We start from the raw sequence: 27,943 nt of genomic DNA, 5'->3' as shown, positions 1-27,943 counted from the left end.
CTTTAGAAATACATTTTTGACCTGATTGAGATTCATCCATAAAATTCTAATAATATAATATCTTTATAGAAGATGGCTTGAATAGGATAAGATGCAAAGTGTTGCATGCATAAAGGTTGATAGGTTGCTAAAATTTATTTTATCAACAGAAACACAGAACGTTCCATAGAAATACTCTTATAGGTGTTCACAATATCACGAAGTACAATCTGTAGTTTTACTTCAAACTACTAAGGAGAACGTTAAACACAATGCAAGGAAAGCACATCTAAAAGGTGAGGCTTTCAATACTCCAACGTTGCTGAGAGCTAACAACTTACAAGAACAACTAAGAGCAGATACTCTCTTCATCCTTATATAATTTTCACCCAGTCGCCGAGATATTTCTAGTACTTTCTGCTTCTCAAAAATTACTGAAAGACAATATGAGGATCGAATTATTGTTACAGCTAATTATAGCAATCAATAACATTTATTCAATTATAATGCCTATTATGGTGATACAGAGACAGGACCAAATTGTCACCATTTTGACAAATTTGGTGACAAAAATTAGTTGCCAACTTGGCGATATCTCACCAAATTACCGAGATACCCATTTACTCAATGTTAATGGACCTGTATTCTTACTTTTCTGGCATAGCTTCTCTCTGTAGATTTTTTTTTTTTTTTTGTTAGATTACACAGAAAAATGCACAACAATTTCACATATAATTGCATTAAAATCATCAATTTATGTACAATATTTGTAACAAAGGAAAAGCTAAGTTTGATTAGAGCAGTCTTGACCAAAATGACAAATGAGTTGAAAATGCTTTAATTACAGTTAGTAGAATTTTAGAGTAAAATCTTGTGTAGGCGTTATAGAGCTTAAAAAGATATATTCTACCAAATGTGAAGGGAAAACTATTGACTTGGTTAAAACATCCACTTCATAAATGGTTTTATACTAAGAAAGGAAGTTGAGATTGCCAATAAACTTTATGTGGAATTAGAAGGATTATAATTGGTAATTAAGTCATATTTTAAAAAAAATGGGTCCAGGTTAGTGTATGAAACTACTTATGAGGGATCAGGAAATGTTAATAGATTAGGGGAATTAAAGAATGTAATATTTTCTTAAGCAATAACTTTATAGCATATTCATTGCTGGTGAGGTAAATTTTTATGAAACTACTTATGAAGGATCAGGAAATGTTAATAATAGATTAGGAGAATTAAGAGAATGTAATATTTTGTTAAGCAATAACTTTATGGCATATTCATTGCCGGTGAGGTAAATTTTTTTGTATGATTATAGCAGAAAATGTTGCAAAGGGGGTAGGAAAATAGCAAGGAATAAGATAACCATACACATTGTCTTTCCTTATGTTAAAAACTTCTCTATGCAGATAAGAGAAAATAAACAGCCTATATAATTTGTCTCACTTTTGCTGAATGTGAAGATAGGATAAAATGGAAAAACTGTATTATTACAATATAAAAATATTTTGCGTGTGTGTGTAACGATTATGAATTATTTTATTTTCATTTTAACACAGATTGTTTCATAAAAAAAAGTTTGCTTCCAAATCAGCTGAATGCAGACTTTATTGATTCTAATAAAATTCTGAAAGCTGCTGTTTTACTCAGAACAAATAAGCCTTTATCATTGCCGCTCACATCGTACATCTTAGCATAAGTTATGAAAATTTGCAGTTTAGGGTGTTTTAAAAAATTATTCACGTATAATTGCTTTATAATTACTTAAAATTTTGGGATCATATACAGATATGTGAAGTTTCTTAATATAAATATCTGAAAGCTATCTTTTAGGCACAAAAAATATAGAAGCATAGATTTTATTTTCTCTATGTGATGAAATGTGAAATTTTTTTTCATCCTACAAAATTCAATTTTTATGACTTTTAAAGTGATTTTTTTTTTTTTAATTTGAAGAAAAGAATTTGGTCATATGATTTTAAAATTTCTTCATGACCAATTTTTTGGATTACTGATACAAAGCTTTTTCTAGGACTTGTGGAATAAACAGGATACTCATTAGAACTTTAGAATCGGGAGGTGTGTGACAGATACTCTGCATAAAATTTTTGAATTTTTTTACCAAAATATTATATGATATCCTAAAACCCTATCTGATTGAATTCACTTTTCAAATTGCAACCACACCTTATAACTATATTTCCAAGGCATAGTTAATCTGGCAGTAACAATGAAACAGTAATAATTCCATGATTATGGAGATTAGATTGTGCTTTTAGTTAAAATAAGAATGAAAACGTTTTTGCATTATCTTTTGTGAATGCTCCAAAGTGGCACCCCCAAAACAATGTTAGTTTACTTTAGGTTGTATTTGTGAAATTTGAATGCAGGAGTTGCATGAAGTTTTCATATATATTATAAATACAAATCAATTTATTTTATAAAGCACTTCATGAAGGCATCCCTTTGCATTTGCAGACAATATTTGCGAAAGTCAAATCTAGTCATTGGTCAAAGGATTATAGAAACTAAAACACCAATTGAAAGCAGGAATATTCATTGTACAATATTGTTTACACAAATAAAATATCTGCTGAGTTGTATAAAACTGAACCTCAAAAGGTTTGCTCTCCTACTGGAAGCCAAATTAAAAAAAAAAAAAAAAAAAAAAAAAAAAAAAAAAAAAAATTGCCAAACTATAAAACATATTATTGCAACAAGAAATTGTCTATGATAACTGAAGCAGAGGGGAAAAAAAGGCTTGCAGTCCCTTAAAAAAATACGTTCCTGAAAATTTAAAGATCTTGATTATGGGCATTCAGTATTAACAACTTAATTGAAATATTCATAGTAATAAATTTCTCGAATTTTAATATTTATTATATACTTTTTGTAAATATATTTATAACAATTATACTAAGAAAGTATACTAGTAAGTTAGTATTATACTAAGAAATGATGTCATTTTAAAATCCAAACCAGGACTTTAAATCCTCAATTACTCTTCAGTTTTGCTAGATCTTTGAAATGAAAAATAACCAATAAACAGTTTAAATCTTTTTCTTGTGCATTAAATATTAGCCTGAAGAGGCTATTAATTTCGTTTTGGCATTTTGCATCGGTTCACTTTTCCTGCATTATATTTAAAGAAATTAAATTATGAAGAATCTGCATGAATGTATGTTTCTCGCACTATGAAAAAACAACGGTATAGTTCGACCGCCCCATCCGCGACCATGAGCGCAAACACGCATGCGCCATTCGAACCGAATTATTCTCAAACTAGGTTGGAAGGATGGGGATTTTCTTTCCCTACAGCATAGGTCTTTCCGGAGAAGAGAAGACCTTTCATGTCACAGCAAGCCGCCCCTTTTGGACGAGTCTATGTGTTTTGGCAGAATGCCAACCAGGGTTGCGCTTCAGACGGTCGAACCATACCTAGAGACATCAAATTTTGAATAATGTAGTCCTCCATTCGAATATGGGCATCTGTAAGCCTGAATTTGATTTATTATCTATTTCATATTTTGTCAAACATTAAATAATTGTTGATTAACAAATTCAACGATGTCAAAATAAGCAATGACAACACCGTACAGAAAAAAAATTATCTTCAGCACACAACATTATGTATCAGAAATTCTACAGATATGCTCTTTTAAATATTTTGTGATATTGCTGCTGAGTTGAATTTTATATTTTAAGTGTGAACAATATGATATTTAAATAGTAAAGGTAACACACAAAAGATTAAAAAATGTCCCTTAGGATGTAATATAAAATCTGAAAGCTTTCAGATTTTTTTAAATATTATTTTATGTTTTTTACTGTAAAATTTGATTAGTTTATAAATTTAAAGATCAGTTTAAAAACATACATAATATACTTAATTATACATTACATATTTATTTTATTGCTGCTTTGTTTTAGCCATAGATACCAACTTTGAAAATAAAAGCCAAAATGTTTATTTATTATATTAGGCAACTTTAAAAAGTCTGCTAATAAATGACATAATTTATACTGCATATTCAAATTATTGAACTAATTAGACACAATATTGATATAAAGTATAGTAAGTTGGCATTTACTACTTTATTTCACATCACTGTTGCAAGTTAATATGTTAGCACTTAACTCATTAATTTTTCATTTTAACTTACATTTTTTTGGTTAACTGTGTTTGATTTTATAATTTTCTTAAAATTTCATATTGATGAAAATCCAAATAAAAAAAGGTAAACTTTTTAAAGTGCTTTTGTGCTCAATGGAAATAAAATAAATATGCACAAAATTGTATAAGTAAACTTAATAATTCATCTTTTCTTAATATTTAAAGGAAACTGAAATATAAATATTTATCTATTAAATACAAGCAGAAAAATTAACGAACATTACTTATTAATGATTAATAAAGTCTTTATAAAATATTGTAAACCAATATAATAGATTAAAACATTTTAGATAAAATTTTTAAAAAAATACTGGGAAAAAATGAATTTACATAATTTGGGAATTTTAAAGATGATATAATCATTTCTCTAGCCATTTTTTAAAGAATTTGTTATCAAAATAGTTTTCATGATATTTTCTTTCCTTTCAATATATGAGCAAGCAACAATGGCAGAACTACAGCTATCGAGGCCTGGGTGGAAGTCTTCCTAAAGTCCCCCTTATTGGAATGATCACCATACAGAATGTCAGCACAAATATATAATTTAATTGATTTGGAAAACAAGAAATCTTAAGATTAAAGAATAGCTTACATCTAATAAATAAACATATATTTAAAAAAGTGTAACTTTTCTGTCAATAAAAAAAGGTAAAACTGATTTTTTGCAAGCTTTGTTTTCTGAAAATTTTTTTTAGAGATCATTAAAATTAATGTTTTTAACTAATGCATTTTCAGTGGCAAAGATTGCCATTGTCTTACTATTGATTGAAGACAGCTTCTAACCAGCTTGAACTTTGCAAAACTGTTGAAGCAATTGAAACATACACTGTCAAAAAAGATTGTAGAGATTCAGTTGATAGGTTAACTACAAAATACTCTGAAATCACCAGTTTGAAGAAGAAAAATACTAAAAATTGTATATCTTCAAAGGATACTCCTTGTTTATTATTATTTTTTTTAATGATTTTTGCTCCTTAAAAGTCTAATTTTGGCCAAAATATATGGTCCTTAATTATGCTCATCCGAAATGCCCATCTTTTTTGTGTGTGTGACTGTCTTTTTGAGTGTGAAATGATATTTTGGATGAATACAGATTTGAAAGAAAGCCATCTCAGACTGGATTTGTAAACAATAAGGAACAATCACCCACCCTAGAAAGGTTTTAGGGTATATGATTTGTTGCTCACCTAACCTTTCAAAACAAATATTATAAACAAGAATACTGTCTGTATACTTGAAAAATAATTTTTGGACTCAAGTCTTGACTACTGTGATAAAAGGTAACAATCATTCAAGAAAGTCTAAAAATTATGCCAGTTTGGATAAATTTTGTTTGTATTGTCATGTCTGACGATTTTAAAATCAATTTTGTCTAAAAAATTTTGATTAGTGAATTCCTTGATTTTTGAATAATTATGACATTGTTAAAACAATGACAATAAATTTAAATTATGTTTTGGAGAAAATATTTTTATATCCATCATGTTTTAATATGTGGATCTTTTTTTTTTGGCAATTTTTTAATATCTTGATTCTAAAATTTATACGAGATAAACGTTTTTGAATTACCTATTAGCAAAAATGCGATTAGCTATTATGATTATGTAAAAAAAAAACTTTTTTTTTATGGTAACAGTTTTTTTGTGTGTGTAATCCTTTTAAAATATTCAGATATATACTAGCATTCTCTATAAAATTCATTTTACATTTTTTAAAATTAAATTGACCAATTTTTTATTCTCATAAAGCAGGCAAGTATTTTACTGGCTAAAAATGCCCTGACAAAGTGAAAAATGTATCAATGGTAATATTAATACAGAACAGACAGAGTTTCTCATACTGTTTGGAGAAATTTTGGGGAAATGTGTTCATTATGGTTCCTGTTATTTAGAGTAATAAGAGCCCTCATGTTAATGGTCTGTGACAAAGCTGCAAGCCTACTCGGATCTATTTTCATGACAGGTGGGCTATAAGCAAGTGTGGTCAACAGTGCCTTGTCACTTGGCTACCAAATTGTGAAAGAGCTCCAAGTAATCTTGTTGCTTTGGTGCAGTTCAATTACAAGAGAGCTATTGCTATAATTTAGTTTTGGTTTGGCTTGTTTGATTATGGAAATACACATATGAGCTATCTGCCTAAGGGAAGGGATACCTTCATGGAGGACTAGCTTAGGAAAACTGGTATTAACATTATGTATGGGGAAAACCATGAAAATGTTCATGCTGCTAGCCCGTTTGCCAGAATTTGAACTTGAATGCCCAGTTGCTAGCATTTCGTGTAAAGTATACTTAAAAGTCAATAAATAAAAAATAAATGAATGCATAATTTTTATCGAAGGATGAAATGCACTTCACTCCCATTACTGAATTTAATACATATTGTTTCCAATTCTTCTATGATAAATTTCAGTGAATAAACAATATATCCAAATTGTAAGATTTATATATGGATTGCCAGCAAAGCAAAAGAGATTTCTTCATGCACAAAATAAATATGGACCTTTTTTTTTTTTTTTTTTTTCTTTTTTTCTTTTTAAATTCTCTATAGAGGTAAGCCCTGCCATAAGCAGATAACCCTACTATACAATTTCTTTATTAAGTTATCCTAAAATTTATAGGTTGGTGTGCTATGTAATGATTTTCTGCCTTTATCAGATAGAAACACTCTGAATTTTGAATAAAGGTGGCATGAAATTATTAAAAGGACAACAATATTTTAAAATCATGTCAGAGTGTACAAGTTCCTAAGAACTATAATCAACAGAATGCATCAAATCAAATGCCACACACACAAACAATCAAAAATTACAAATGGAAGAAACTGGGAGTTGAACAGTCTCTCTCGTATCATTATGAATTAAATTCTGATATCATCAAAATACTACATGGATACAATGATTTAAATAGAAACAAGGTGTGTGTGCATGTACATAAGAAGATACTAAATGTCCAGTTTACAATCACAGATTTACTTTTAATAGACCTGTATTTGGCATTCATTTCAGCTTCTCAGTTTTTTCCAGATGTCATCTGTATCTCTACAAAAGCTTAAAAGTATAATAATAACATATCTTGGAATACGACTTCTGCATACTTTATGTAAGTATCTACATATTAATTTTCATGATATTTATATTTTCAGGTACAAATTTTTTCGCATATACATAGAGAGAGAACCTGATGCAAAAAGCACTCAAAATGACAATTATCAAGAACATAAGTTGCTTTAGAGTAGGGGTTTTTAACCTTTCATACCCGGAAGCCACATCAATAAATTCACAAAGATACACAAGCCATGTGTTTGCAGTCAGAAAACGTATATAAAAAAGGAGGTTAGTTTTGCAAAACTACATTTGATTCTAAGCAAAGAGATAGTGTTACAGATTTGTATATGTATACATTGGCTTCAAAAAGTCAAACGGAAATCGAATTAAAATGTTTTGCAACTTTTTTTCAACTATGAAAAAAATAAAAGTATAAAGATGACTGTACAGAACGATGTTCCAAAATGCATTTACAATAAAAAAAAAATAATGAAAAAACTAACATTACTGGCAGGAGATGGTAATTACTTTAGTTTCAATGTGAAATCTGACATTGTTTTTGCTTGATTAAAGCTTCAATATCCGGTTTAATCTGTGTTGTTGCAATTCATAAAAGTTTCCTCCAAATGTCTGTCTGTCAGCTGAGTTCTTGTTTTTGATTTTAGGATTTTTATTTCACTAAAATGATGTCACATATGTAGGCTCTGCCAAAGAAAGAAGACACGAAGAGTGCATGTTTACGAATTGCTGGATACTGGTCTTCGCTCGCGTACTTCGAATAAAAATCAATTAATTAATCAATAGAGGATTTTCAAGAAACTTTCATTTTACTGCAGAATCACACTGTAAATCTATAAATTCTAATTATATACATAAGATAAAGTGAAATTTTTGAAAAATTCATCATTTTCAGAAAACTTTATCCCACATAATACCAGGCATGTCAATAAAATGTTTTAAATATCAAGAATAAGAGAGAAAAAAAAAATTTACAACAAAAAGCTGATAAGGCAATTTTTCTTGAAATCAAAATTTCTTTAAAATTTTTCAATTTTTCTTCAAATTCAAATGTGGCCACTAAAATACCTTAAACGGGCCACGGGTTGAAGACCCCTACCTTAGAGAGTCTAATTCACACAAAATCCAACATAGTAGTTGGCTATTGTATTGGTATGATGTTCAAAGCTTCTAATTGAACTTTGATTAACTCTAAGAATAAAGATGCCTCCAAATGAATTTCTTTAATTTAATTGCTTGTTACCAGTTTATTAAAATGGAAGATTATAAAAATGAAATGTGGAATAAAAGGTTGGATTCAGCCAGTGTGGCAGAAAAGATTGTTAAAATATTTTTAATTTGGTGAATCGAGTTCTAATAATTTTCTAAATAATTTATAATTGTTTAGTAGCAATTTTATTGCTCATTTAGACAATGAATTCGCTCTTAAATTGTTTCAATCCTATCATTTCATGGAATCATTAAAATGCAAACCTTATCGACTAGAGGTGTGTATAAAAGCTTGTGTAAGTTGCCGAATCTTGTCCAAAAAACCTCTTAAGAACTACTCTTATATTAACCAAAAAAAAAAAAAAAAAAGTTAAAAAGCCTACATCATACTTTTTGTTGAAATGTACATTTAACACGCATATACTGAAAAAATTAATTTTTATTTCAAGCAAATTGGAAATTCAGTTGTCTCAAGATTTCAATCCACTTGATTTACAAGCATCTCAAAACATTAACATGGATGTTTAAATGTTATTTATTTTACAGATGAAAATATAAATTAGTAAAAGGAATATATATGATAAAATCGATATATAAAGATTATTTACAGTAAATATTCCTATGACTACAACCAGTGCTAAGAATCATCATTACGTCTTGGAGGTCTTAAAGTGTTTCTTCTGACACATTGCACAACCCATTCTATACCTTCATGAACTCCATCCCTAGAAAGATGAATAAAATTTTTGTATATAATAAAAAAAATATAGATGTGTAAAAAGATGTTTAAAAAATACCGAGTGCAGGGTTTGATTTACTGCCCAATGATTTTTAATAATAAAACTCTTTTTTCTATCTAATAAATGGGCATAAAATTCTGGACTGGAATACTTGACAATATATCCAATACAAATACAATTGAAAATATATTTCTGAAAATTAATTTTAATAATTTCATACTTTTTTAAATTTTGATCAAATTTTTAACATTTACAAATGTATTACCACTTCTTGCAAATTTTAATGATAGATTATGGATGACATTTACAGAACAATTAAAAAATCTCATAATAATACATTTAATGTTGTATTTATCCATTTTCCCCCAATAAATTATTTATCAGTATTGCATATAATGCTTTAAGATGAAAATTTTATATTTAACATATTTATCACGTTTGACCTGAACTTTAATAAAACACTCTTTGAAAGAAATATGCAGCAAAACCAAATGATTCTCTATTTTACTAAAAAATAATTTAAATCATCAAGAAGTACATTTACTAGTTTCAAATCACTATATTATAATTACTGCTCCCCCTAAACTCACATTTGGCTATCCTTCAAAATTAGTACAGACTTAAAAGAACCAGCCCCTCCCCCTAGCACATTGTAATTGCACTCTATCCATTATCATCTCCACTGCAGCCAATAGCCAGCCTCCCCTGGTAGCAACAAGAAACTTACTTCATTATTCTTGCCTCTCCCTCTTATTGCAGTCGCCAGTACAGCACTCAGCTCCACTCTATGGGATTATATATCTGAACGATAGACTCTTCTTCACCATCTTCTCCATCTACACTCTTTAGGACTTTGCCATACTACAAATTTTCTGACTGCCAAATTAGTTTCCTCAAGACTTTGCCATTTTCCAAATTGCTCCATCATTACGAAATTGGCTACACAGCTATATCATTTCAACTTTCTTACCACACTGCCATGCCTAGCCAATGTTCAGAAACTGAACGACCTCATTACACTGGGATAAGGCCTTGCCCATGCACTCAAGGAAACTGAACTTGTTCACCGAAGAAATAAGTTTATTAAGCAATCACGGATTGATCAAATTAAAAAAATAAATTAAAGATCTTATTTTTTACTAAATATCAACATTCTGGTTATTATACAAACTACTATCTGACTAAAATGGAAGATAAATTAAAATTTCCTGCTTAATTCAATAGCAATTCTTGCTAAGATGCATGCATGGTAATGATACTTATATTGTAATAGTTAAAAAAACTTTCTAAGATTGTAAAATGAATATTTTACTGCATGTCTCAGCAAATCTTCAATCATTTGCAGATACCAAGAAAACATAAATCAATTTCAGTAATGGTTACAAGATATCTTACAAATACAAGATTTTTTTCATAAAAAAATTTAATTATATTTAAGTAGTTACAATAATTTTACTATCATTTTTTCCTTAAAATTAGATACATTTTAGATCAGGGGTTCACAACCTTATTCTCTACAGCAGCGGACAAACGTTAAACGATCGGCAGAGGCTATGGTGTCAACCCTATGCCCGTTGGCACCATAGCCTCTGCCAATAGTTTAACGTTTGTCCGCTGCTGTGAGATCACAATAAAATTGTTTTAGTTTTCAATAAAATTCTAAGTGAAAGTTTTCTCATTTTTAATGACATAGAAATTCTGTCCAACACAGATACCAGCATAAAGCGAAATGTGACTGATCTCTCTCTCTCTCTCTTTTTTTTTTTTTTTTTATGTGCATGTATTATTAATGCTAACTGTAAATTCACCTTTAAAAAGTAATTGGCACCCGCCGTAGAACAGATATTCTAGAATGTGTTGTTAGGAAGAGTGACATATCAACTCTTGCTAAAGCCAATTTAAACTGGATATTTTGTCATTTGCATATAAAAATGACAGAGTTATTTTCATTTACTGAGAAGACACTGTACAAAGAAATTTGCTTCAAGATAGAACAACATGGCACCATTAAATTTTGTTACAAATTAGATAAATCTGCTACCAAAACATTTGAGATAATTCAAACAATTTATGATGATGCATCGTTATCAAAAACATAAGACATATGAGTGAAACAACCACTTTAAATTTGGGTGCAAAAGCATTCAAAACAAACTAAAAAGGTGCCCTTCAACTTTAAAGAATGAGGAAATAGAAAATATTTGCTCTTCGGTAAAAGCTGAAAGACATATAACAACTCAGCAACTTTCAGACATACTTGAAATAAGCAAAGAAAGCTGTAGGTTAATTTTAATTGAAAATGAAGGAAGTTTGTGCCCAAATTTGTGACCTAGATTTTGACAGAACAAAATGAGAAAAGCTTGCTGCGAAGATTTACTGACTACTGTGACACAAGACAAGTTGTTAAGTGTATCGTTGCGGCAGATGAGACTTGGTGTCTACGATACGATCCAGAAACAAAAAGACAAAGTGCACAGTAAAAAAGACGACTGTCTTTTCCCATACAATAATAATCTCATACAATTTTTCCTCGTTCAAAACAGTAACACTATTACTTATATTTCCGTCTGCCACGCTGCCTAAAAGCACAAGCTTTTCAATTAAATCATGTATGGTATCATAGTGAAAAGCAAACAGTATCTGGAAACTGTATAAAGAATGATTTAATTAACTAATAATAACTGGCTGGAATGTGACTTGCGATGCCCTTTTTATTGCATCCGTGTGACAGAGGTCTCTCTTGAATCAAAGATAGAAAACTAGCCTCATTTATGTTATGTATCAGATATTTTCATGACAATTATAGTTGCCAATCTTGAAATATGAAACTTGGGAGTTTCTCAAAGGTCTTCATTGTCATTTCAAAAAAATTCCAAACTGTTTTACATTCACTTTGTGATGCATGTTTCAGGTTACTGAATATTTTTAACACAATTCTGGTGTAAAATGTATTAATATTTAATTACGTATTTGAATTTTATGTTCTTTAGCTGATTTCATTTTGTAATTATCTTTAATACAAATATTAACTAATTTTAATTAAACATGGGCTGAATTTTTATAAAAAGTTCTACTAACATCTACAGTAGATTAAGACAACTCAAATCAAATAAAATTTAATAAAAAATATTATGCTGAAAATCACAAAGGGTTGGGTGACAGCAATTGGCACAATTTAAGTTTAATTAATTTAATAAATTTAATTTACAACTAGGAAATATGACATAAAAGTGAATTTCAATATTTTTCTCAAAATGTAAGTTTTAATAGTTTTCTCACAATAGCAAGTATCTACATCCACTACAGAGATAATTTATTTTCACACCTCTTGTAACTGATTTAAACCTTTTCATTGCCTGGCATCGGCAATATTTTTTCGTGTTATATGTCATAGAATTTGGTCGCTAGAATGAAGCTGACCTATAACTATTTCAATATTTATTTTTAATTGAACTGTGTTGTCAGATTATTATTAGATACATCTATATGGATATTTAGCTATGGAATGCTTGCGATTTGATTTGAGACAGGTAAGTGCATTTTTTATCTATACCTAAATTTGATCTTTGAAGTTTTTATATACGTATTTTGTACTGTCTTATTCAGTTACAAAGTTTCATTGTTCAAGTCCAGTAATTGCTGTGTTAAGAATTCCAACTTGTCAATCGAAATTTTTTGTTTCCAATAACCTCTCTGACCTTTTCTTCACTATCCGTAACGGTATTTTTTGGATTTAGAACCATACTACAGATTTTGTCATTCATTAATTGATTGATGATTGAGAAACATTGACATCATAATGAAAAACTTCTTTCATATAATCTTCATTTACTACCTCTTCTCCAAATTTCTTTACAAAATCCGTTAATTGGAAAATTTAACCTTTGCTTTGCGATATCCAAAAACCTTTAAAATTAGCGGCTATCATCATCAAATTTAGCTATCTTTACATATTTGGCTATGCATCACGAGCTTGGCGACTAACGACAAGTTGTTCCGTTAAATTTTATCTTGCTTCTATCGTGCACTGAGACAATTAAGCCTAAACTGTATTAGTTTAGTTATTTATTATACTTATGTCTATTTCTGGCACATGCTTGAGGCTTATCAGAGTTCTGAATAAATAATTTTCCACATATACTTAAGCCTTATTGAGGGCCAGCGCTAGGTATCTTACCGCCTGATGCTGTCTCTGTGGGTCCTAAATTTTGCGACTCGGTGCGGCCATACGAGCCCTAGTGCTGGTTCTGGGTTTATGTGAATAACAAATCAGTTATTCTTAATTCAAATAGCCCTAAATATAATCTTTGGGCCTATGAATATCATCAACAAAATCTATTTTTAACATATGGAAAGATATAATCATCATCATCATTTAATAAAGCATCATTATTGTTTGTATAATAAATAATGATCTGCGAGGTTGGGGCATCAGGGCTATAAAATATTAGTAGGTACAAAATCAACGATGTTTCCATCTAGAATGTTTTCGTTTGATATGTATGCCAAGGAGATATGCAGCTATGGAGCCAAATTATTGATCACACAAATTTATACTAAATTATTGTTTCTTCAATAACGTGGTATTTATTTAGTGCGGATGAAAAATTAAGAATCGGGACTCTCCATAAGTTTTATTTATGGGGGTTGAAATGAAATGCGCATGCGAAAAGCATTGAAAAAAAGTGTTTGGCAGTTTTGAGGTCAGGATTTCAGATCATTCTGGATATTGAACATTCGGATCTCAGACTTACTAGCTCAGACTTACATACTGTACTAGCTTTTCGAGATATTGAAATAATATATTTAGCTGAACAGTGTGCTTGGAAAGTAGCTTCCTAAGTATATAGATAATATAAAAAGAATTTAATGTATATAAAAATAGCAGTGCTTACAGAAATTCCTATAAATTTGCATATAGATTAATATTTTAAAAGATTGTTATCTGACAAAAATTAAGAGTCATGCAGTCCTAAAGTAATTAGAACAAAAAAGAACTGATTTCTTTAAAAGAAGAGAAATGTTCTTCTTTGGGAAATTTACTGCAAACTTAAAAATTAGGGTCTTAATTTAACATTTGGTATCACAATTATAATCATGAAGTAACTAAATGTATTTTTTTAATTATGAATAAAGATAAATATAAGAATAAATTTAATTTATCATCAACATTCTTAAAGTTCCGAAACGAAACATTATCACTGCTACTAAGAGTTCTCTTTAAAGTTCTTATCCTCGAAGGTACTGCTTTAATATTATAGTTTAAGAACTAAAAGAGACTATTAAAATAAACTAGAAAAATTTTTATAACTACAACAATAATTTATTCTATTCTTTTATTAAATAACATCTCCCCATTTTTTAATATTCAAACTAAGTATAATTAGCCTTAGCCATATAACATTAAATATAGCTTTTGAAGAACTTCACAATGATATTTTTTTTTTCACACACACAAATAAATGAAAATAAAAAAATAATACATAAATAAAATTTTCAGATTTACCACTGAAACATAAAGTAGAAAAGCTTGCTTTTGACTTGTGCCCTTTCATTTATGTGGGCTTTTATCAATATGGCCTTTTATCATTGTGCTTTCATCAATATGGGTATTTATCACATAGGCAATGTGGGTATTTATCACATAATCAGAGTGAGGTTATTTTTATGGGCTTTTGTTGTATGCTCTTTCACCCAGTGGGCTTTTATTTGGTCATCCCTAAAGACATATCATGAAAGTGAAAAAAGAGTGTACAGAAAAATATAAAATATACTATTAAAAGAATGTGATTATGATATGCATGACTGCAACAGCTAGTCTGATATTCACTGGTAAGCTATTATCAATGAAAATAAAATGGTGCCATTACTAACAAGTTACTGTCTGCAGAAATTAGAAGCATCAGTTAATGTTCAAGTTGCATTTCTTATACTATACACAAACATACTTTACACAGAATAATGCATCAAGATAATTTTACCCATGTAATGCTGAAGTGGCTAAAACATGGCAGTCTCTTCTTCCAATGAGATGCTTACTTTCCCGAAAAACTTCTTTTATCCTATTAACTGTCAAACATTTCTACAGGATAAAAAAAAAAAAAAAAAAAAAAGGAGAAAAAATGAAATAATAGATAATTTATAGTAATTATGAAATGTCTGATATTTTTTAATACTGATGATATCAATCTCTACAGCAATCAGAACACATTATATGGGCTTGATATAAATTACTTCTCTTATTCATTTATACCATATTATGAGCATAATTTTCCTAATACAAGCTCATGCTTAAAAAAGAATTTAAAAAACAAATAGAAAGTTAATGAAGAATTTAATATTATAATGGAAAAGCAGTAGCTTTCTTCCCTAATTTATTAACTCTGAAAATTACTTCAAATCTTTTATTTTAATATCATCGCAAACAGTGTGATATGTTAGCTGAAGTAACTGATAACTGATATGGCACATTAACTGAATAACTTGTACATATCAAAATATCTTCTTAATTAAGTAAAAGAATAAATGGCGAGAAAACCAACAAAACGTACATCATTATAAAAGTGGTCCTTTAAGGACCATTGTGCTAACAAGTAAGATTGCCATCACATGTTCTGATCAGAAGAATTAGAAGCTGACACAGTGTCAAAAACATTTTTGTCAGAGAGAGATATTGTAAAAATAAAACTAATTATACTGTAAGATCATCATCTTAATACTGAATGCATTTTCTATATATAGAACAGTTAGACATTTCTAAAGGAAATGAGTTATAACTAAACTAGTTTAAAGTGTTTACACTGTTTTAGATATAATCATATTTTCATTTTCAATCATAGAATTGACAAAAGCATGATTAAGACATTTTTGTTAAATTTACTTACAGGAATATCTTGCTTGTTAGCAACTAACAAAAGTGGAACTCCAATAAGGGCATGATTTGTAATCATTTTATCTAAAATTATTAAAAACAAAATCTTTACATACATATATTTATATATAAGAAACAATAGTTTATCATTAAACAAAGTGAATAAATACTACCATAAAAATTACTCGCTCAAAGAAATTCCTACCATAAAATAATAGTTGTTTATAGTTAATTACGTATTTTATGCAGCACAATTTATTTAGTACTGAAGTTTTCTTGGAATCATTTATTAATGCTTTTTTTTTTTTTTTAATTTGCTAAGAACATAATCTACATTGCTGGATGCAAAGAATATTGAGACAGCATATGTTGGAGGTTGGAAAATTTAAAAGCACTTCACTGAAATTATTAGGCAGTAGAATAAATTTCAAGCTCAATATAAGCACAGCACTTGGATCCCTCAATTATAACCAAACTCTTAATTTACGAATATGTGTCAGTTTTATTCTGTTTTGAGCAGAGTGTACAAAAAGTATAGGAAATTTGTGTTCATTAGTACTTGCTGCATAATTGAAAATTGTTACGAAGATCTGCTATAAATGGAAGCAGCACAGATAATACGTACATGTATCAAGGTCACAATTTGTGTTTTACAAATAAGTATACTGTTATTGCCTTTCAATGCTCGTTGAGGAGTTTGTCTGAAATATCTACACTGTTTTTGTGTTTCATGACTCATGTGAGAGTGCGGGCATCATCTGTATCATGATGATTATGACTGCTGGAAGGTCACAGTTTTGTCCAATATCTTGCAAAAATTATCAATGATTTCTGAGCAAGCCTATAATTACAATTATGATGTGATACTTAATGCCAAGTCAAGAGTATAAGTGTCAAGATGGTGTGTGGTTTTCTAGTATGGTATGAGCAAAAATTTGAAAGGATTTCATTGAAATTTCAAAGTAGAAACTTATCAACATCAGCCAGGAGAAATTGAGTAAATAAACTGCAGTTCTGCTTCTTATTCAAGTTCATATCATAAAAAGACAATGAAGTATTTTGATTTCTCAGTTATGATCAAACTTGTATCTAATGAATATGTTTCTTTTTTTTATTTTCTTTTTAGCACTCTGTAGGGACAGTATTATAATTTTGTATTTATTCATATTTGCCACACAGAGGAAGAATGATGTTACAAAGTTCAGATGCAAGTACAAGCACCATCGATAATAAATAGATGTATTAAGGTGATGATCTATATTCTAGGAATAAGCAGCTTGCTGTCCTGTCAACAATACTGGTGTTAGAATTTGTCTGAAAAGTTCACAGTATTTCTGTAATATATGGTTTCTGTGAAAGTGCAGGTATTTCTACTGTCAAGTTGGCTAAGACTGCTGGAAGGTTACAGTTTCATCCAGAACCCAAGATCTCATGAGAATGATTGAAGATTCCCAAATAAAAGTTTCAGTATTGATGGATAACTGAGTACTCAACCAATGATTAACTCTGAAAACCATGAACTGTGTTACCGTTATGCCTTTTTATGGTTCATCTCACTGAAATCCTGGACTGTATTATTTGGATAGTATAAAGTGGGAGTTCTCGATCAGGGGGAATTTCATAGTTTCAGGGAAGAATGTGATGAGCCTTTTATTTGCCTGCTAGGTATTTAATTTAGGAATATGGTTGGTTTATGTGATTATGGCAAAGCCTCAAGGGCTATCTGCCTAAAATCCCTGAGATGCTTTCGTGGAAGACTTCTAAGGGAAACTACTTGTATAACACGTTACACATGGGAAAAACAAAGAAAATGCCCATGCAGCCAGCCCGTTTGCAGGATTTGAACCTCAGACCGAACTACCAGTGTTCAGCAACTTTACTACTCGGCCGCTGGGGGACCAGTTTAGGAATATGAAAACTACATTTATTCAAATTTTGGTATCTATCAACCTTTTCTATACTTTTTCTTGCTTAATTTATAAAATACATTAAAAAGTCTTCTTTGATTTTTTCTAGATTTATATTAATTAAATATTTTAATATTAAAGTTAAAAAAAATTTTTAATAAAACAAAGATAGCAGCTTGGCACTCAACTTTACTTACATAAGCGCCATCTATATGATTTGCAGAACACACTTACATCACTTAGGAAATACTTTTACAGACCCCAACGCCATATGGTAGGTAAGTTAGAATTAAAACTAACTATTTACTTGCTTTTAAGTATTTTTTATGTAGTATTTAAGTATTTTTTTGTATTTGTTTTTTATAAATTATGAATTAGTTCTTTTTAGTTTCTTATTGGTTTATATAAATTATGTCTAGTTCCTTTTTAGTTTCTTTTTGATTGATATGCATATTCGTGTCGGGGAGGTTTCTGTAGACAAGGGTTTCTATAATGCATTGGTTTCTAAATTAATTTTTCTGAAAAATTTAATTAAATTTTTTTTTTAAATTTAATTTAATACTAGACTTTACATTGCTTAATTCTCAAAATACTTCATTATTGGTATTTTCCTTTTAGACCTTTATTTTAATTGCTAATTTCTCAAGGTATCACTTTATTGGTATTTCTTTTTGGACATTCTTCAATACGTATTTACTTTTGGTTTTGACCTTTACCCTTGCCTGCAGAGTCGTAGCTAGGGTTTTCAGCGCACAGGGACAACTGAAGATTTCGTGCCCCCTACTGATTACCAAGGATGGAAAACATTTAATTCTAAAATGTCGTAACATCAGTTTGGCGCCCCTTGGATTCTGCGCCCGGGGACAGATGCCCCCCTCTTGCTACGCCCCTGCTTGCCTGCATGAATGACGAAACACGAATTGAATGATTGTAGAGTTAGGTTTGGAGGCAACTTCCCCTTGATAAGTCTGTCTCCTGCCTGCTCAACGGTCATTCACTTATGCATTTAAAAAAAAAATTTTTTAGATTAATTTTAATTTGCTAAATTGGTGAATTTATTTTCATGGTTTGGTTTTGCACTTGATTTACTTATGCTATCTGAATTTAAATGATATTGTAGATTAGTTTGAAAATTAAATCTTTTATATGTTTGCACATTTTAAAATTATTTTAACTTTAAATTTGCTTTTTACGCACACAATCATCTTTATAAGAATTTAGAATGAGTTGATTCATGTAGATACCTCATATTTAAAATGCAAGGCACTAGATTGCTTTTTATATGGGACACCTTATATAAAAATGTTAATGATAATTTCTTTAAATGTCATTTTTACCTCTCTTAAATATTCATAAAGCTCTGCTTGTTTAAGTTACTTTTTAAACCAATTACGTTTTTTTCACTTTTAGTCAAACTGATCTACAAATGTTAATAATGTTTTATCAGAATGGTTAACAATCTTTTGAAAGTAATTACATTCTCTAACTGTAAAAAAGTACAGTATTATAAAATATCACAGTCATTATTTCTCTCATGGTAAAAAATAAAAAAAACATATCACTAAATGAAGCAAAATGTATATTTCTTTACCAAAAGCCTCCTTGGATTCTTGTAACCGATCTATATCGGAAGAATCTACAATATACACAACTGCATGACACTCTGCATAATATTTATCCCATAATACTTGAAGATCTTCTTGACCTCCAAGATCCCAAAAATTAAGGCGTACGCCGTGCATATCAATGCGGCCAACTGTTAAGAAAAAATACAAATTAATTCTTTACTCTCATTCCAAGATAAGAAATTCATAGAAACACTGATAGATACATTTTTATAAAATTGTATACTCACTGTTTAAACCAACAGTTGTAGTTATTTTTGTTGGATTCAAACCCTTATAATTTTTGGAGAATTTTGTTTTTGTTTGCTCAAGAAATGTCTACAAGAGAAAAATAAAAAAACTTTATCCGTGAAAACTTTTATTTTTTAATACAAAAAAAAAAAAAAAAAAAAAAAAAAAAAAAAAAAAAACCGATACTATTCTGTTTTGAGGACCGTAAAAAAATTGCAATGAAAATGTATGCGCAAAAGTGCCAAATCTAGCAAACGCGGCCATTTAACAGCACGCCAAATCTAGTGTACACGCTGATTTCAGATTGCATAAGTTTATATAGTTCTATATTTCTTAAGACGCCATTGAAATACTAGTTTAATTTTTAAATCCTTTTTTGTTATCCTATGGATTTAACAATTTCGGAATTGCCCATGACGAAAATTCTGCAATAGAATTTTGGGTAAGTGCAGAATCATCCACTGCTTGACGAGTTTTTAAGAATAGCACATACTCGGTATCCATGTACACATCAACCTATTTTTACTACAAAAATAATTCTCAGAATTGCACAAAAATGGCACTGCGCACACCGTTGACTTTATCCATGTACACATCAACCTATTTTCACTTAAAAAGTAATTGACAAAAATCCAATTATTTTTACCCTTGTAAAAAGCGGCAAACAAATAAATGGGCGATTCTGCCTTTTACCGAGAATTTTTTCAAAGAAAAAGCATCATTCATAATAGAAAATTATGTTTGAACAACCGACGAGATGAAATTATGATTTAGCAATAACTCGGTAATAAGCGAAATAGCGATGCAGGCATCCATTCAGTTATATTTAGGAATTTTTATATAAATTATAATAACGTTCTGAAATAGTTATTTACTCTTGTGCTTCCATTCAGTTATGTTTAGTCTTTTTTGTATAAATTATAATAATAAAAAAGTATTATATGAAATTAACCTTTCATCTAAATTAAAACAACAATCTTAGATAGTTATTTACTATTATACTTCTTTTCTTGTGTTAGGGTTGCTGCAATTATTTTTAGCAGCACTGGCATCAACAATAGTTTGGAAATTTTTTGCGGCCCTCAAAACCGAATAGTACCAAAATGCAATTATGGAAAATAAATTTTGCATGTATCATTATTCAATAAAATATCACAAATTTAATATTGTCTCAGAATTCGTACACATTTATACACACTGAAATTAAGTACTTTTAAGAACTGCTAATGGAAAAAAAAAAAAAAAAATTAAAGACCTATCAGGAAAGGGAATTGAATAAACTAAAGCGATTATCTACATCTGAATTTCACTTGTGTTAATACCGTTCTAAGAATTAAATAAATCAGTAAGTATCTGCATTATTAGAAAACATAATCTTATACTTAGTGTAACTATAAAACAAAACAAAGAATAAAATCATCTTTGTAAAATTAATCACTTAATTAGCATTAAATTACAAAATTCATCCAAAATTTACACTGATATTCATATTTTACCTTTATAATAATACCACATATTTTAACGAAGATTAAACTTCAGTAACATTTAATTTTATGATGATTCTTTCTTTCATGCCTCATTTCGTCATATACTCGCTCAGTCCAGAGATTTATGCAAATTTTATGTCAAGTAATATAGATTAAAAGAGAAGTAAAACCATAACCAGCATGGTTTGTAAAACAAGCTTGGCTGTTGCTACCATTGCTGCTTGTCTAGACAGAGACCTCCTGATCAGAACAGACCCGAGTGCCTGATATTGGCAAGAATGGTATGTGTTGAAAGTTAGTTGCACTTTGTCTGTATGACCCGGTCATTTTTAACAGAAAACTGACACACATTTGAATATTCTGAAACAACACCATGGGGAGAAACTAAACAAATACAGAAAAAAAAAAAAAAAAAATGAAATTAATTTTTAAATAACTAAAGTAGATTTTACTTTTATCAAGAAACGTTCCAGAAGCTGTGCTTTGTAGCATTTATTATCTTATTTATATTCAGAATCAAAATATTCCTAAGACACCATTATTCATTTCCATAAGGAAATAAAAATGTTTTACTTTTCCGTTTTGACGGCTCAAATCTCGCCAAGTAGACTTTATTGGAGACAACATACAGTATACACATAAAAAATGTTAGTTCTAATAATTTTTTACTTTGAAGGCATAAACATTTTAATATCGTTTAAAATTTTGTAAAAAAGACACTAATTTAAGAATTTACTATGCTTTCTTGGTTCAACATCCTGATTTGCAGGTTTATATCACACGACCCCAAGTGACCATCTCACGTAAACTATGCTACAAATATCTAATTCTCTCAGTAATTATCTACATTAATTTTAAGTTAAATCTTAATTTGGAATACAAGTTTAAAATCAAGAATTATTTCAATTCAATATGAATAGCTTACTCAGAAATTATATAAAACCACAGTGCTTTACTTCGCTAGTGCATTTTCATTAGAATTGATGAATTTAACCTTTGACTTTGCCAATTTTCGCCATCAGGTAATGACATCCTAATTGACTTAATTACCACGAATGGCCTTAGGGCATAAAATGGAACTCTGGTAAAAATTCTATGTAATTGTATGCCAGCATTGAAAGAAACAATCAATCTGATAAGAAATGGCTGCAACTTGTTTTGAATATGAGGCGTAAAAGGTTACCAGCAAAGATATTCCGTTTGGCATCAGTTGTACCATTATTGCCGACTTTAATGCCTACGCCGGCAAAACGCAAAAGTACCATGTTTTACTTCATTTCTATTTCTTAATTGCAATTTTAATATAGTGTCACTAATTTATCAATTTTTATTATGTTTGTAAAAATTAATCTTTGAAAAATTCATAAATATCCAGATAAAAAATTTTGTATCCGAAATGATCTATAAATCTCGACATTTAGTGCCACATAATAAAAGAAATATCTCAAGAAAGCAAAGGGCATTTCCAATGTAAATGAATTCAAATGATAACCCATCAAATACATAAATAACAAAATGGCAATGAAGCGAAAAATATTTCTCCAATACAGTTATTCAAACTCAAAATAGCAGTTGTAGATGAGTAAAATTAAGGATCTCTTACCTATTTGGCCTAAAATTAAGGACTTTAAAGGACGAGAAATCGTATTTAGTAGCACATAATAAAAGAAGTCATATCTCAAAAAAGGAATGGTGGTTTTTGACGTAATATTCCATGTGCATTCTCAAACAAAGAAATACAAGATGTTAATATTTCAATCAAGGCAGGGCCTCCTGGCCTATTATAAAGTAAGAAAGAATTTAAATGATCCATCAGATACATATTTGACAAAGAATCATAAAATATTCCGGCCCACCAGCGGGCGAGCGGTAACATTGCTGAACACTGGTAGTTCGGTCCAAGGTTTGAATTCCCCAAACGGGCTGGCTGCACGGGCGTTTTCATGGTTTTCCCCATGTGTAACGTATATACAAGCCAGTTTCCCTTAGAAAGTACTCCACGAAGGCATCCCTCCCTTAAGGCAGATAGCCTTCGAGTGCTCTGCTAATCAATGTAATCCACACTCAAAATGGTAGTTGTAAAAACCAAACAAAAATGGCAGATGAGTAAAATCTGGACCAAAGTTAAGGACTTTTAAGGAACATTAATAAAATCATTTCTAAAAAACCTAAAGACTTTTTAAATAGTTTTAGGGACTGTACGAACCCTGTTTCAACTTGAATAAAAAAAAAGGTTCAACACTTAAACAAATTTTTTTTAAATAGTGTTCATATGACTTATTACTGGAAATATATGCAAATATTTTGAAAAAGTACCTACAGATACCATACTTTTAAATTTATTTAAGAATTTAATTAATATGGAAAAAATCAATAAAAAAATTAAATATATTAAGAACTTACAGTTTTTCCAGCATTATCTAATCCAAGTATAAGAACAAAGTATTCATCTTTTTGAAATAAATACTTCCAAAGTCCATATAAGAGAGTATACATCACAATGACTAAAACAACTCAGCAGTCTTCCTATAATTTCATCTGAAATATCAACAATGTTAAGTGAGAAACTTGGAATATAATTTGAAGGCAAAAGTGTCTGTAATCTTTGATCTTAATTACATGCAAGAATTTCTCATTTGACATGATTATTAATATTTGTGAAATTAAACCTGTGAGAAAGATAAATTAATATCCATGTAAAGAAATCAAGAAACATAATAAAAGTTTTATAATACATGCACCTGTCCAGTAAAAAGGTCTTTCTTTTCCAGCAACTTCAACACACTTGCTCCCCAAGTTAGTATTGTGATTTTAAAAATTATTTCCTGTGGTTTAAATTTAATGTACATATACTTTGCTGTAATTAAAAATAGAAATCGCATAAAGTTTTATTTAAATTAAAAATATTTTCTGAAAATTTTGGGAAGAAATACGAATAAAATAAGTATGAATGGGAAACAAATGATCCGTATCAAAGCCAAAAAGACTAAGCCCCTCCTCATTAACTTAAAAAAACCACAAATTTCATGTGCCAGATGAAAAGAAACTAACACTGGACATATACCAGTGAAATTTAGATCCAATCAGTGTACATTTTCTAGCACAAGGAAGAAACCTCATTGAAGAAGATACATGTGGCAAAACGTGCAATGTGGGCATGCATGTACCAAAAAGACAAAACATGCTTTGAACAACGTCACAAAAAATATTTGTTCTTTGAAATTAAAAAAAAAAAAAAAAAAGTTTCCTCCACTCTCTTTTTTTTTCTTATTGTACTGAGTTTTTTAATCCACGTAGCCAAACGTCCTTAATATGTAGGTACTTTCACTGCTATAGAAAAATTACATAAATGTTTATTTTTTTAATTTTTTCTGACGATTTACTTTGTAAAATAATGTAAAAAATATATATATTATATATTATGCAATTCCTACATGCATTTTGTTTTAAATTCGTAAATTTCGTCATTTATTGGGAACGCGCACGAAGAAAGGTAAGTTTTTTTTTCCCTACTTACCTCGGTAAGTTTCAAGTCCTAGACGTGCGGTGGTTTCACAGTGCGACCACCACCCACAGAACAATGGGCAAGAGTAGATTTTTTTAAATTCATACATTATTTGTCTCTAGGATCATAATATTAAATTTTTAGAGTTTTTAGTTAAAAAAATTATAAAAATAAAATCGCGCGCGTCAAACGGTTAAACATATATACATGCATACAGTTCTGGATACGGTCCTGTTAATAGAACAGTACCAAAATTACGAACACCAAATGCAGCAAAATTATAGACACAAGTAAATTTAAAAAGAATATCACTGAATGGCATTTAAGAGAGAGAAATCAAGTTTAAATCAACTATTTACTAATTGATCTTTTAATGCATATTCAAAATGTCAAATTCCATCCCTAAAATAACAGAATTAAATATTAACACGCTTGGAATGTTTCTAAAATTTAATGTTTTATACATCTATAAAATTATCATATATTACACAACTTTATAAATAGTGAAAATTACTCAAGTATTACATTCAATAGCCTAATCTTAACTGTATGGTCCCTCTTGATTTTTTTCGAAAAAAGTCACCAAACGGTATTGGTTGTTTGTGAAATCTAGAAGCCCACTGCGCTTTTTTTTTTTTTTTTTTTTTGGTAATAGTAACACTTTTGTATGGACTCGGGTTTTTGGTTCTTACTATTCTTTTCAGTTGCTGTGTTTGCTTGCACGTGCGTGGTATGGTTTTGGATTTTGAACTTGCTATTATTTTGCTGTAGGTACCATCATTTGAGTATGTCCGACATGGGTAAGAGGATGAATGTTGATTAACAGCAGATGAGCCGAAACGATGAAAAATTTAATTGAATTGCTTACCTGGAGAATGGAGGAAATGGTGGTAAGAAGCCTAAGCATATGCACATGAAAAAAGGTATGTTAAAAAATTAAACGTTTAATTTATTTATTCGTCTGTGGGTGTTAATTTTTGTTAAAGTAAGTAATTTTTGTTTGTTGTTTAATGTTTCTATATTAGGAAATATGTATTTTTTGTTATTTGTTCGTCTCTGTGTGTTAAGACAGCAGCAATTTTGGCTAATCTTTAAAATATGGTAACAGGTAGTTTGGCGACATTTTGGTAAGGCAATAAAGGTTACTAGCTAGGACTTTAGCAATAATCTGAGAAGTATACGGTTCGAATCACAGATTATTTTGTCTCAGAGAAATGAGAGATCATGAGACATGTCATGTGACATTTTTCCGGAGAATTCCGATCGTGATTTTAGCTAATAAGCACTTAGAAACAATTTCGCTGCTAAAGTGCAGAATCGCCCACTTATTTATTTGGCGCTTTTTACAAGAGTAAGAAGAATTGGATTTTTGTCAATTATCTTTGACTTTTTAAGTGAAAATAGGTTGATGTGTACATAGATAAAGTCAAGAATGCCATTTGGATGTTTCTCGGATGTTTTTTTTAAGTGAAAATAGGTCAACGTGTACATGGATACCGTGTATATGCAATTCTTAAAAACGCGGCAAGCAGTTTGTGATTCTGCACTTTCTCCCAATTTCGCACCTAATCTTCGTCACGATTAAGCATTTTTGTTCCATAAAAGTTCTAGTATAAGCGTAATTCGGCTAGCAGATTGTTGGAAAAAATGTTGAGTAAAAAATAAAAACATGCCTTTACTTTGTGAAAACAAAACTAGCAGGTTGCTGTAGCAGGGTTGGTAGCTAAAGTTTTGCCAAGTTACCATAATGTAAAGATTCACCGCAATTTTTTTTTCTGGTTACTTTGTTTTAGCTTCCTGATTTTGTTTAAGTGACAATAGATCGATGTATACATGGACAAAGTTAAGGGAGTATGCAATGCCTAGCTTAAGCAATTCTCTGATGTTTTTTTAAGTGAAAATAAGTCGATGTGTACATGAGCAAAGTTAAGGCAATGTGCAATGCGTAGTTTGTGTAATTCTCCGATTTTTTTAAAGTGAAAATCGGTCAATGTGTACATGAACGGCGAGTTTGTGCAAATCTTTGATTTCTGTACTGGCCATTATGAAATTGCCTATCGATCCTTCCTAGCACCGATCTTGTGGTCAAAAAAGAAACGATTTGCCAAGGAGCACCGTAGAGTAAATTTTTATCCATTCAATAGTATTTTAAGCCCTGATATAAACACTGTGATTTTCAAATGAGTCAGAATTAATATATAGCAATGCGTTTTAATTTAACCACCAAATGGAAGAAACAGATCACAGAACAACATATATATATGTATATATATATAAATTTCTTTTTGGATAATTTTATTAACTAAGTATCTAAATACACTTTCCTGCACTCTATTTACAACTTTTCAAATTTCTTAGATCATTCAACATTTCACAATATATAAACTATAAAAAAGAATAATAAAGCTTAGTACGGATAAACTCTCTACCCAATTAAAGATTCATTTGTGTTTGGCAATCTTGGTACAATTTTATTAATCTAGTTTCTAACATTCATAGAAATATAAACACAACGAATAATTGTCTATGAAAGATAATGGGTTTTGTACCAAATAAATATAATTTTAGAAGATAACATAAGCTGAAATTGATATAAACTAAATTACTCTCACCAACGTTGATACAATTCTTTGTCTAATCTCGTAGTACTAACATTAAGTATAAATCTGCATTATATTTTTCAGAAAAAGTTATAATCACAAGACACCAATGTTTATATTAACAGCTGGATTTCAAAATTCCGCTTGAAATCTACATCTATAAAAAATTTTAGAATACATACTTGTGCTGCCAAATATATTGAAGTATATGATACATACACATTATACAGTAATCAAAGAACTGTAATAATCTATAAAAAATCTTTATACTTACTTTTAGAATTTTTCTAACAATACAAAATAGACATTTCTCCAGTAAGCAATAAATACGTCAAAAAATTGAGATAATGAAAATCACTTTATTTGCATCAAGAGCTCTTAAAATTCACAGAAATAACAAAATATGGGTGCAGGAGAAGACATCAATTAAAGTGGTAATTAACTATACAACTTTAATACAATTAGTAATTAATTACACAACGCTAATATAATTATGCAGCCTGTCACCTGTTGTACGAAACGTTAACAAACATCTCTAGCCGTTACTCTTA

General features: G+C 29.7%; 1 protein-coding gene across 1 annotated transcript; it reads right to left on the bottom strand.

The window, feature by feature from the left end:
• Positions 1 to 110: 110 nt before the first annotated feature.
• Positions 111 to 27,943, bottom strand: Arfrp1 (ADP-ribosylation factor related protein 1). The gene is made up of 8 exons (XM_035364026.2): positions 27,667 to 27,943; positions 23,691 to 23,825; positions 19,800 to 19,887; positions 19,536 to 19,700; positions 16,051 to 16,121; positions 15,148 to 15,248; positions 9,035 to 9,151; positions 111 to 413 (listed from the first exon to the last, which is right to left on the bottom strand). Exons 2-7 carry the CDS (start codon positions 23,781 to 23,783, stop codon positions 9,064 to 9,066), a joined length of 606 nt encoding a protein of 201 aa, XP_035219917.1. The 5' UTR covers positions 23,784 to 23,825; positions 27,667 to 27,943; the 3' UTR covers positions 111 to 413; positions 9,035 to 9,063.

Source organism: Stegodyphus dumicola, chromosome 2, assembly GCF_044657685.1.
Source record: "Stegodyphus dumicola isolate Sdum_Otavi_A_Nest chromosome 2, ASM4465768v1".
Taxonomy (NCBI): Eukaryota; Metazoa; Arthropoda; class Arachnida; order Araneae; family Eresidae; genus Stegodyphus; species Stegodyphus dumicola.
The sequence above is the reverse complement of the archived record's forward strand: the minus strand, read 5'-3'. Positions and strand labels throughout refer to the sequence as shown.